Raw genomic sequence first — 13,459 nt, 5'->3', positions numbered from 1 at the left:
AACCCAAGATTGCCAGGTATATTGAACAGAAATATGGATGTTGGAAAATGAAAAGTCTGGATTTGTTTGAATTTTTGTCGACATTTTATTTTTCATTGATAAAATTAAATAAATTTAATTTTATTGAACATTTTAACGAGAACTTCGTTTGATGTTTGTGGAAGCAGACACGGTTTGCTGACGAGCAATGGCAATGAAAGTGTCTTTCTCAAGGCAGGTGAAGAAGGAGTTTAGATTGAGTTTGTCCCCGAGGGCCCTTCTCTGGAATAGAACTGCAAAAGTTTAAATCTCTATAATTCAACACAATCAATCAATCAATATTTTTACGTCTGATTTGTAAAACAGGGCTTAACAGACCTTACTTCTTATCATCTAACGACGCATTATACTTAAATTTGATGATTATAGACATGTGCACCAAACCACTTTCTTCGGTGTGCAGTTAATTTTTGGGATAAATTTCCTTAATTGCGGGAATGCCATTTCACCACCACGGGTAGTTGTGGCTAGAATTTTACCCAAAAACATGGTTCGTGCATCTGGGGAATAGTCTGAATAATCAACATTGCGCAGCTCTCTGAATTTCTCATCAAATGAATCATTTCTCTGGGAACCAGATTAGGTGAATTTTCAGTAATCAGTAGAATGGTTTGACGTTTTCTTCTGATGACATGGCGGATCTAGAATGGTCAGATTTATCATAACCGAGTCGTTGAAGTTGATGCATTACATTAGCCCGATCAACAAATATTTTTCCATCGTTTACGTACTCCCTAATGCGTAGTTCAGCCGTTGTCTCAACCTACATATTTTCCAAGCTCTCGTAATTTTGTTGACCAAACACAACTTTATTCAGATCTTTTTAGCGTTTGCATGAACTCATTTGTGAAAAAAAAATCCAATACCGTGCGGAAAAGTGGTGAAATGCTCGAACGAAGAATCGGTAGGACTCTCACTTTGAAGCATTAAGCTAACACAGCTATTGGTTTGTTCAATTTCATCTCGAATATGCTTAAGGAATATGCATAGGAAGAGCATAAGGCAGAACTATAGCAAGTACACTTCGTAATGAAAAGCAATGGACAATCTCTCTCAACTCTTTCGCTACACTCTGTCCATCTTCTATAAGACCAGGTGATGATCTTGCTGCTTTGTGTCGTTGTGAACAAACATTGCTTCAATTTATATTCTAGTGTGTAGGTATTGGTGACTACCATACACTGCATGATTTTCATATGTGTGTGTGCAAGCGCTGAGTGTAAACGAATGTTTTCGTATTTTCAACTGTCAAGTTTCTATAAGACCAGTTACCTTTTCCGTTGTTTTAGTTGTTTTGATCAATTAAATCTGGAAAATTCCGAAGGGAAAAGTCCTCACTGAGGGAGAAGAGAGACAAATCGATGCATTTCATCAAGAAAATGTTGATATCAGAGAAGTTTCTCGTCGGAGTGGACGATTCAATCAAGTAGTGCTCAATTATTTGGCGAATCCTCAAGGATATGGTAAGAAGAAGAGAGCTCCACGTGAATCGAAGCTCTCTGACCGGGATGAGCGGGAAATAGCTAGAACAGGTTGTGTAACTTGGTTCCGCCGCTGGGAATCACCCATTGCATTCGAAGCACGAATGCACGTCTTACCTTGTTGGCTGTTTGACTCTCTCTGATGAGAGCTGCGATTGTGATAATGGATCGAGCTCGAGATGGTATATAATATATAGTGGAATATGAGACGGCACGTCTGGCCTCACGCACAGATTCGAATACCTCACAATCGCATGTGCAAATAAAGCAATATTTCTTACTTAACTGCTCGGGTGACAATTCATCAAATTTTGGTAAAAAAACCTCACATGAAGAGGGCTTAAAAGGTTAAAACTCCTCATCTTACACCATCTCACATCAGAAGACGTCTGAGTTTTACCAAAGCTCACATGAACCGACAGTGGGACATGGTATGTTGTGACAAAAAATGTTTCCAAATGAATACATTTTGCTATATACAATAACGAACAGTTCTTCAATGTATTGGTTATCTTCACTGACGAAAACAAGTTCAATTTGGATAGTCCTGATGGTTTCAACGGGTACTGGTGTGTTTTACGGAAGAAGGAACAGTATTTTCCAACCAGCAATTTTGGTGGAGGCTCGTGTCTACAATGTATGAATGTATCTTGTTAAAATTCTAACTGTTTGTGTTGCAACGGAATAGAATCAGGGTGGTCTTATAGAAGTTGGACAGGGTGTATGAGTGTCGCCTATAGACGACGTCGGGGTGATACTGCACATCCATCACACCAGCGCGATATGGACACTTTTGGGCGCAGTGCTCCGTTCAGTGGTATTACACCGACGGAGCACACTGCCGTAGTAAAAGGGTTAAGCAGAGCGCCAAGCGAGTTGCCTAGTGATGTCATGGTTCTTGCTCCATCAGCCCCATAGCCAGTCAAATAAATTTGGTATGCAATTTCGTCCCTCTTGAACAACGAAACCATCTCGTCATACAACGTACTACAATCCGTTTCGGTAACCTGTATAAGGTCATAAAAACAATCCTTCACGAACAGTATACCATCCTTCCAATAGCTAGTTCTGGCTACTAAGGATGCTCATACACTGTTTGTCTGTTTGACAGATAAAATTTGATCAACGTGTACTGATCAAATATATTCGAGTCACGACCAGTAAATATTCAGTTATTGGATGCCCAAATATTATTTTTGTCTGTATTATTTCTTCGAACCTGTCGGTTCATGTCTAGGTTACCTTAGATATTTCAGTCGAATTTTTCCCATGTTCGATGTTTGACATTGATTGCCACTGTTGATAATTGAAGAATGGCAAACAAAATAGTGTTCTATTTCTACTAATGTAATCTCTTGAATTAAATTTGTAAATGAGTGTATCCAAGTTCCAACAAATTTCAGAATGCAAATGCCAAATGCCAAATTTTTCATCCTATACGAACTTATGCGCGCTCATCTATTTGTTGAGTTTTTGAAAAGTACAACAATTTTCTACTAGAATTCAAGTTGGATCACGTAACACAACTTATACTGTATCTCGAAAGTTTCAAACAAGAATTTGTTTTACTTAATGGGGGTCGATTTTGAGACCTCGTCGACCCCGAAATCAATTTTCGTTCATGTCGACCCCTGAGAAACCAATATCGACCCCAAGGGGTTGATATCGACCACTTTGAGAACCCCTGATGTAGAGTTTCATCATTTTTCCCGGTACCTGACAACACTGCAACAATTGTTTGCTTAATAGGACTCCAAATTATTATAGTCTTATACATAATCAGTAGAAATATAAATCAAATTTATGGTTCAAAAAATAACTTAATTTGAATATGTTTTTTTATTAAATCACTAGCTGACCCGGCAAACTTAGTCTCGCTAAAAATTTGTTTTTTGTTATCAATACATTCAAACATTCACGTTTTCTTACTAAGCGCAGATTCATGAGTCCAATCGCAGAATTGTTCGCTGATTGATCTTCTAATAGACCCCGTTGAATTAACCTTTTACTAAAAAATTCCTAGTACTTCTACCAAAACTCATCATTATAATATCAGATTATTTTCAGACACAATTCTCGTTCAAGATTTTTCAACCACTTGCAAATAACATTTTTCTCCGTTACAAGAATAAATGTTTGATACAGAAAATATGACAGAATAAAGACAGATCCCTCCCCTCTTCTCCCCTTAGAGAGGGGGAGGATTGTCCATTCACCATAGAAACGTTTCGTGCCCCCGAAAATCTTCACATGCCAAATTTGGCTCCATTTGCTTGATTAGTTCTCGAGTTATGCAGAAATTTGGTTTTCATTTGTATGACAGCCCACCCTAAGAGAATTTGTGTTTCATTTGTATGGCAGCCCTCTCTTAGAGAGGGGAGAGGAGTATCTAACCACCATAGAATCATTCATTGCACCCTAAAACCTCCATATGCCTAATTTGGTTTCATTTGCTTGATTAATTCTCGAGTAATGCAGAAATTTGTGTTTCATTTGTATGGCAGCCCCTCCTTAGAGAGGGGGGAGGGGTCTCAAACTATCACGAAAACCTTCCCCGGGCCCAAAAACCCCTACATACCAATTTTCATGTCGATCGGTTCAGTAGTTTCTGAGTCCATAAGAATCAGACAGACAGACAGACAGACAGACAGAAATCTATTTTTAAATATATAGATAGATTATAAATTATTCTAACTCTTTTCTAACATCTTTGAGGTTCTCATTCATGAAGTGTCTCTTGCAGTCTGGAAAACTATACTAATAGAAAAAAAAATTTAAAAAAGGTGTTGGGTCTGGGGCTAGGGGCACGGACGGGGTTTTGACATAGGACTGTGATTGTATGTAGTCATTGCATTTGAATTGTGAATTGTGCAAATTCTCTATTTTTTCTTTCTTGATACATCAAATGGAAGCCCTGAAAAATATGAGTGAAAATACCCTTTCGAGCGCCTAAATCAGCAGCCAGTTGAATTGATTAATTGCATTTTTACATAACCAAATAACGCGATCGATATAATGACATCCTGGACCACAATTCCATAAATTGTTAGTAGCAAGACCTAAACGATAAAACGTGAATTAAGCACGAATTGATTGGACAACAACCTGTACTTCAACCTAAAAAAATCTCTATCAACGTTCAACCTTTTCTGCCAGGCTCTCGCCAATTCTTGAGGGAGTATAGAGTGAAATCATCCAATATCATCTTCAAGATCATTCCTAGATCATCCCTCCATTGATTCTGTCAACTGATAAATGCCTATTATCGGCAAATCGAGAATAATTCATAATACGCATCTAATCACATTGTGAGCTAACGCCGAAATGTAGAAAAAAGATTGCTCGTTGCGTTGTGGGGGAAACGAGTGGCTAGTAAAATCGAAAAAACATACCCATTTTATTTGTCAAATTGTTAATTTTTTTTATTATATTCACTGTTCATGTCTTGAGCAAAAAAAAATGCTGGAGAAATTTTCTGTCTAATGGTATACAACACAACATATGTCGCAATAACGAATTCGAGTAATTATATTTTGAAAACTCTTAATGAATCGTTACATTTTTCGTAGAGTTACCCCCCTATATAGAAATCAAAGAGATAGTCCTGTGTCAAAACCTTTTCAATCATTCACGGAGTGAATAAGAGACGGATTTCGAACACCCACTTCCATCGCATTTTGGCTTAGAGTTCTACCCTTTTATTATACCATTCCGTTGAACAAGTGTAGGCAAAAACTTTCGATACAATCGAGGTTTACCGCTGGGTGCAAACATATAAACAGACTATCATACTTTTCACTTACCCTCAAACTCAAATCAAAAGCGCATCCGAACCTATCAAAAGCATATTACAAACCAAATGATGCTACAAAAATCAGTTTCTGATTCGGGACTTTTTTTATTCATCGCATCCCCCATTGCATTCATTCGGTTGTTTTGCAGTGAGCGAGGCGCTATCAACAGCAATACTAGGTAGTCGCCGGGAAGAAAACTCTTAAAAAGAATGTTAGCCCACCTGTTTTCGATTCTCTCAGTGTAAAGATAATCTGATGATAATGTTATGATAATGTTCCCCCCGAAAGCAGAAGAAACTTTCCGGCACTGTGGGTTTATACGGTTTGCATCGTCTTGCTTTGAGGTGCATGTTTGCATCCAGATCCATATCTCTCTTTCTTTTCACGCTTTCCCTTTTGCAATTTTGCAAGGAAAAAAAATCTGAAAGCGAAAACCACACTTCCACTCTTATTGCGGCTACTTCCGACGGAACCTGGGCACTCAACTCTAGGAACGGTTGGGGAAAAATAAGTGATTTTGTTAAAAATATAATTTTGAATCAAGTTTCATCCGGCTTATGCTCCGTTTCTAATCGTACAAAATGCTGTGTCTATTCTTCATTATTAAATACAAGATTGCTCACCAAAGTGACGCATTCTATCAGATTTTATTGAAACTTTCAGGACTAATTAGTGATGATTCGCTTTGTTATTTTATTAAATTTTCTCTATTGTTCCGAATGCCCACACGTTTCTCCTCACTTCACTCATCAAAGTTCCGACAACAAATTTATCTACTTTTTAATTGTATTCATCCAAACTTCAACTCTAACTTGTAATTTTGGGATGCACTCCGGTCTCCATGATAGCCCAAATTTTTCAATTTTTCAATTTTTCAGTGAAAAAGGTTTTTATTACCGTCTAAACTATCAAACACAACAAACAAATTTTCAATGAAACGATTGTTTACCAAGTTTTTTGATTCGGTTTGTTCATGCTACCCACCACTACCCATCTATGGCGCTGCGCACAGTTGGAATTGGCAAGCTGTAGCCATGTAGGGTAACACGGGGTGATTTGGTCATATGGGGTGATTTGGACCACCCCTTTATCTCAAAAATTACGGCTCAACTTGGATTTTCTATAATGTCATTTCCTTCTATCGTTGAACCGTATGTACCTAAAGTAAAAAAACTTTGGAAAAACTTCACAAGTAGAGGGAAACGGTAGCATAAATACAGCAAGTACTTTGAGCGTCAAAAAATGTGAGTTTTACGATCGTGGTTTTAAGGTTTTTCCAGCTGATTAAACAAACTTTTCGTGTATTGTGTAGTAAAGTTCTGTTCGCCTACAGAAGAGGAACAATTTGATGTAGCGAAACTGTAAGTTAGATAACAATAAATGAAATTAACTGCATTTTTATTTTTGCGCGTTGTGTGGGGTGACATGGACACGTTTTTTTTGGGGTGAATTGGTCCTACAGGTTTGAGACTTTTCTTTGGTCTAATTGATTCCAGATGCCGCTGAATTACAAGAAGAGGATGGACAGACAACATTGGAAGAAGTAGGAGCTTGAAAGAGCAACGCAGGCCATCGAGAACGGATTTTCTTTGACCAAGCATCAAAAGTGTTTGAAAATGCTCGACGAACAATGAAAAGATTCATGCAGAATTCGAGATGGTGTCAATCCAACTTTTCTGGTCTGGAATCTGGCCACCTGGTATCGATCCCAAAACATTGTTACTGATTGTAACATTATCCCAAAATACTATACATAAACATAAGTATATTTTTTTCGATGAAATACTCACTGGACCAAATCACCCCACAGACGATCCAAATCACCCGCATCAAATTTTAATGTCCAAAAATCATCTCTTTTATTTTATGATTTTATGATTAGCCTAATAAGGCTGTCAAAAAAGTCCTGCGGTATTTTTTTTTTAATTTTCATTTGTTCATAAAATTAGTTACAATCATCTGTTTTAAGTCAAATATGCGCCGTTTTGTTCGATGACTTGTTCCCAACGAGATGCCAACTTCATAATACCCCTGTTATAGAAGCTCGCTTCCTTATTGGAAAAAAAACTCGGATAGCCAATTTTCACAGGCCTCTTTTGTGGCTAACTTCTGACTACCTAGCTCGTTCGCCATGGACAAAAACAGGTGGTAGTCACTTGGTGCAAGGTCCGGACTATACGTCGGATGCAAAAGAACCTCCCATCCGAGCTCCCGGAGCTTCTGGCGCGTCACCAAAGAAGTGTGTGGCCTGGCGTTGTCCTGATGGAAGACAATGCGGTCTCTGTTTATCAAAGATGGCCTCTTCTTCATGAGTGCTACCTTCAAGCGGTCCAGTTGTTGGCAGTACAGGTCCGAATTGAGCATTTGGCCATAGGGAAGCAGCTCATATTAGATTATTCCTTGACAATCCCACCAAACACACAGCAGAACCTTCCTGGCCGTTAATGAGAGCTTGGCCACCGTCTGAGCCGCTTCAGCGGGCTTCGACCACGACCGTTTGCGCTTCACGTTGTCGTAGGTGACCCACTTTTCATCGCCAGTCACCATCCGCTTCAGAAACGGGTCGATTTTGTTGCGATTCAGCATCGATTCACATGCGTCGATACGGTTGAAGATGTTTTTTTGCGTCAACGTGTGTGGCACCCATACATCGAGCTTCTTTGTGAATCCAAGCTTCTTCAAATGGTTAATAACGGTTTGATGACTTATCCCCAGCTCTTGGCCGATGCTACGGCTGCTACTATGCCGGTCTTTCTCGGCTAATTCAGCGATTTTGTCGCAATTTTCGACGACAGGCCTTCCGGAGCGTGGCGCATCTTCGACGACCTCTACACCAGAACGAAAACGTTGAAACCATCGTTGTGCGGTGGAAATGGAAACTGTATCGGGTCTATAAACTGCACAAATTTTATTGGCAGCTTGAGATGCATTTTTGCCTTTGTCATAGTAGTACTGTAAAATATGTCGGATTTTCTCTTTATTTTGCTCCATATTTGCGACACTATAACTCACGAACGACTTAACCAAACAAAACACTGTCAAGGACTATGTTATAGCGCGCAAAAATACCTTTCCAACAAGCTATAGTATGACTCGATACAATGAATACAACTAGAACTACGCGCTTACAACGACACCTCGCGGAAATACCGCAGGACACTCGCGGCATAGCTTCTTGGCGCGGGATTCGGCCACCGTATTCTGGTTATCGGTTCGGTTAGGCGCCTTACTTTCCTTGAAGACATGAAGTCTGGGCCGCTTTATTGTGTGGATGAACCAGACAAAAGAATTGACCTTCTTGGCCACGTCCCGAACCGAAAGGTTCGGATTGTGCTTGAAGTAATCTCTTACCTCCCTGGCCTCCAAGGGGTCGGTCTTCTTCGCTTTTTTCCCGCTGCCAGCTCGCTACTGTGTCATCTGGGTCCCCTTGAACGATTTTACCACACGGGACATGGTCGAATGGTCGATTCCCAAATGTTTCGACCCTGTGGGACTGGCCTGGACTTTCCACTTCCGCGCCCATAATTTTTTGTCGAAGCACTTCTCGCTTGGGCCCCATCTCATGACGAAACTTTGCACATGTAAAAATTACACTCTAGACTAGTTTTACTCAAAATTTTGTTCAATTCTTACTCATGCAATAAAGAGCTATACAACATAGAAAGTGCGGCGTTTTTTTTCGAGTACAATCATCACAACATAAAGAAAATCCCGAAGCAATCAGACACTTCCGCACAGGGTACGATAGTTTCACTCGACGTCCTGCACTTAGAAATGATATCGTGTATTTCACAGTATATTTTTCATATCTCCGAAATCTGTGAGATGGTTTATACCTCTGTCGATTTGATTTCCACCTATAAACGCGAGATATTCCTTAAGAATAGAAAAAAAAGATGTACTAAAACTTTGTTACTTCCACTGGTATCTTTCAATCATCAATCATTCAATCGTGATCAATCATTCAAGGGGGTATTCTAGTATAGAAAGGGCCTGGCCGGGTAAGGGAGTAAAAAGTGCCCCCAAACCAAATCGCTAGCTGTATGGCAAATACTGTATAGGATATTAAATAAGAAAATTTGAATGTTTATTTCAACCACTATGTGGTTTAACATAGGATCTATAGTGATAAACGTACCTTTTTCGTTTATTGCACGCCATCCTCAAAAGCTTCGAGTTAAAAATTTGAAAAAATACTGAATGTGCATCTTACTACGGTGTATCAAGAAAAATTATCAAAAAAAATTCATCAAAAATTTTAGTACTAAAAAAATATTGAAATTTTGAATTTTTTTTTTTTGGATTTAGAGATTCAGTACTACTCTAATTCATATTTAAATGTGTTTCTAAGGCTCTTCTAGATATCTGCGATTTTTTTCAGTGTTGCGCGGTACAATTTTATTTTTTATTTTTCCAAAAGGTCTGGCTGGGTAAGGGGGTAAAAAGTCCCCATATCAAATCACCAGCTGTATGAAAAATATTGTATAGGGTACTAAATAAAACATTTTGGCAGTAGTACCATATATTTGAGTAATTATATGGTACACCATAGGTTCATGGTGAAAAATGCACCATTTCTTTTTTGTCACGTCATTCTTAACAGCTTTGAGACAAAAATATGAAGAAAAAAACTGAAAGTACATCTTACTTAGACGTATCGATCAAAATTTTCAAACAATATTTTCATCAGAAAATCAAATACTAAAAAAAATTTAAATTAATTTTTATTTTAAATTATATTTTTTTTTTTTATTTTGAAATTCAGTACTACTCTAGTTTGTATTCAAATTTATTCCTACGTCTATTTTAGGTATATGTGATTTTTTTCAGAATTTTTAGAGTGTTTTTGGCGGTTCAAAAAATATATATATATTTTCAGGCATTTCGAAAATTAGAAAAAAATATTACTCTGAGACCCAATTTTACTCTAATTTTTATTTAAATGCGTTCGCATTTGTTGTTTTTTCCCACATGTAGCGTTATTTTTTCTTGAATTTTGAAGAGATTTGCCTAAAAAAGTATTGTTTTTTTGGCCTTTGGGCATTTTTAATTTTTTTTTAATTTAGAGACCCATTACTGCTCTAATATTTTTCAAATTTTGTTTTTAATATGTCTAAATTTTGTCGGTATATTTAGAGCATTGCGCTGTACAATTTTTTTCTCGTATCTTAAAATATATGAGATTATCTTTACATTGGATTTAGATGGTGTTGGAGATCTTACGTTAGAACATAAGAAAAATAGTGAACCATATTTGAATTGTATAACTCAGAATCCCACTACATATTGTGAACCAAACAATTTATAGCTAGCTTGAAATTAGTATGCTAATTCGTATCAACCGCATTTCCGTTTTCTATCTTTCTCCCACCCGATCGTTGCGCGGGAAACCGACGACGATCGAGGTCGATTACACGATAGGATAGAATTGTTCAGTTCTGGTCGATACGTTATCGAATAAAGTTATATTTTCGAAAGTGAGGTTTTATTAAAACATAATTGGACTTCGACGCTTTGACGCTCAGTATTAGATCCCGAAAAGGACTTCGTCCATCATAGCATCGGATTCCACCGTATTATCGTCCGTGTCCGCCAGCAGTCGACCAGGTTCGCCGTAACATTTTTTGGTGCCGAAACCCGGGACTGCCTGGTCATCATCATTCTCGACCGACCTGAGAGGTTAGCGTGGGTTGGCCTTGAACAATAGACATCGCTGTTCAAAGGAGTTTCTCTGCTGTTGTTGCTGCTATTGCTGCTGCTGCTGCTATTTCCACGGAATCTACAGGCTGGACATCACACTGCCAGGGCAGTCTTCTCGAACTGGACGTCTAGACGGGACACGGAATTCTTCACCACATGGTCGCTGACGAACAAGGAACGCAGGTTTAGTCAAGAGAACCCAGGTAACCTATATCGAATAGGAGCAGGTGAGTGGACCAAGCTTTCTATTGTGAAAATAAAGCGAGATTGTGTGAAATAAACGAAGACATCGAAATGATATCAAAAAAGGTTAAGAAGATGATTCTGCGTAGGAATAACATCGTTGGTTCCGCTAAATTGCTGAAAGCGTTTGACGTGAATTTTGTATTTGATCGCGATTTCCCTCAACTGAAGTTCCGTCTTGAAAAACTAGATGAGCTGTGGGAGAAATTCAATGAGGTTCAGGCGGAAATTGAATTAGACGAGGACTTAACCGACGATTTAGCTGAAATTCGAGCTTCGTTCGAGACTGAATACTTCGAACTGAAAGGGTCTTTGGCGAGAAAACTCGAAATTGTTACCGAGCGCACTGACCGACCTCCCACTTCGCCTGGTGTTCCACCTGCATACGCTTCCTCTGTTCGTCTCCCTGAACTGAAAATTCCTGAGTTCAGTGGAAACTTTGATGATTGGATGAATTTCCACGACCTTTTTACTACTCTCGTCCACACAAATTCCCATCTTTCATCGGTACAGAAATTTCAGTACCTGAAAGCTGTGCTGAAAGGAGAAGCTTTACGTCTCATTCAATCGCTTACTGTTTCATCCACTAACTACACAATCGCATGGGATCTGTTGAGAAAGAGATTTGACAACAAGAATCTGCTGATCAAGCAACATTTTTCGGCACTGTTATCTACTTCCTCAGTACGTAAAGAATCGTCAGTTGCTCTATCCAACTTAGCTGACGAGTTCGAAAAGCACATCAATGTGCTCAACAAATTGGAAGATTCCAACAATCATTGGAATTCGTTCCTTGTAGAGCTGCTAAGCAGTAAGCTCGACCCGACAACGCAGAAGGAATGGGAACAACAGCTCGATGAAACTGAACGACCAACGTATCAAACATTAGTTGAGTTTGTCCAGAAACGCGCACGAATTCTACAATCACTAACGCTCTCCCAGATTTCGAACCAAGTGAACAAATCCGAACCAAAGCACGAGTTAAAACCTGTCAGAAGTAAAACCTCCTCGTATCACACTACAAATAGTTTCCCGAAGTGTATCATGTGCAAGAATTCACACATATTATCCCAATGTGACGATTTTAAGAAACTTTCGCCACAACAACGTTTCGATGTGGCCAAGCGCCACGGCCTCTGCTTAAATTGTTTGAAGGCGTCACATTTGATGAAAAATTGTTCAGCTGGTTCGTGTCGAACATGCAGCAGACGACATCACACACTGTTGCATCTGAATTCACAGTCTTCGGATGCTGTCGCTCAATCTGAATCTGTGGCAGCACAGGTCGGCCAATATTCACAACTCTCACAATCGGCCACGGTTGTCGAAGCGCCACCGTCGGCTACGTGCATTGCCGATCAATGTCACGTGGTCCCTCGGGTTACGGGACTAGCCCCGTCGCCGTCGGATGGGCTTGTTAATCGCTCTTTTTCGTACGTACCTTCGTCGGGTACGCAGTCTACACCGTCATGCTCAGCCCGCTCTTCCTCGCAAGTGACTAATTGCCAATCCGTCACTCCAAACCAATCGTTCGTTTCGAAAGGCAGCACATCTGCTGTCTTTATGCTCACAGCGTATATCAAAGTTAGACACGCTGATGGCACTTATCTCTTCGCCAGAGCACTGTTGGACTGCGCATCCGAAGCCAATTTCGTTACCGAAGAACTAGCCCAAAAGCTTTGCTCAAAGCGCAAGCTCGCAGACATAGATGTTTACGGCATCAGTCAATCGGTCAAGAAAGTGAAACACCAAACAACTATTACAGTTGCCTCTCGCTTTGGATCATACAATACTAGTATAGACTGTCTGATACTACCTACGTTAACTCGGATTTTACCTACTGCCAATGTAGATATATCGAAATGGGTTATTCCTCGCCACCTCCCTCTCGCAGACCCTAAATTTAATATCGCTCACGATGTAGACATAATCATCGGTATAAGGAATTTCTTCACGATCTTAGAAAATGAGCAGATCACACTGGGCGATAGCATGCCGGTGTTGCGCAAAACGGTGTTCGGATATGTTGTCGCAGGAGAAGCATCGGTTCACCATAGTCCTGTGGTAGTTTGCAACGCATCAACTGTTGAAAACTTGACGTCAGCAGTTCATAAATTCTGGCAGGTGGAGAGTTTTGAGAAGGGAAAGGCATTCTCCCTCGAGGCATTGCGAGGCAGCATTGCGAGGAAGCATTTTTGAATA

At 39.5% G+C, this 13,459-nt stretch overlaps 1 protein-coding gene across 1 annotated transcript; it reads left to right on the top strand.

Moving 5' to 3' along the window:
- The first annotated feature begins 11,332 nt into the window (after positions 1 to 11,332).
- On the top strand, positions 11,333 to 13,456 carry LOC129773482 (uncharacterized). The gene has a single exon (XM_055777093.1). It carries the CDS (start codon positions 11,333 to 11,335, stop codon positions 13,454 to 13,456), a length of 2,124 nt encoding a protein of 707 aa, XP_055633068.1.
- Positions 13,457 to 13,459: the final 3 nt, after the last annotated feature.

This window comes from Toxorhynchites rutilus, chromosome 3, assembly GCF_029784135.1.
Source record: "Toxorhynchites rutilus septentrionalis strain SRP chromosome 3, ASM2978413v1, whole genome shotgun sequence".
Classification (NCBI taxonomy): Eukaryota; Metazoa; Arthropoda; class Insecta; order Diptera; family Culicidae; genus Toxorhynchites; species Toxorhynchites rutilus.
Note: the sequence above shows the minus strand (reverse complement) of the source record. Positions and strands in the feature narration are given on the sequence as shown.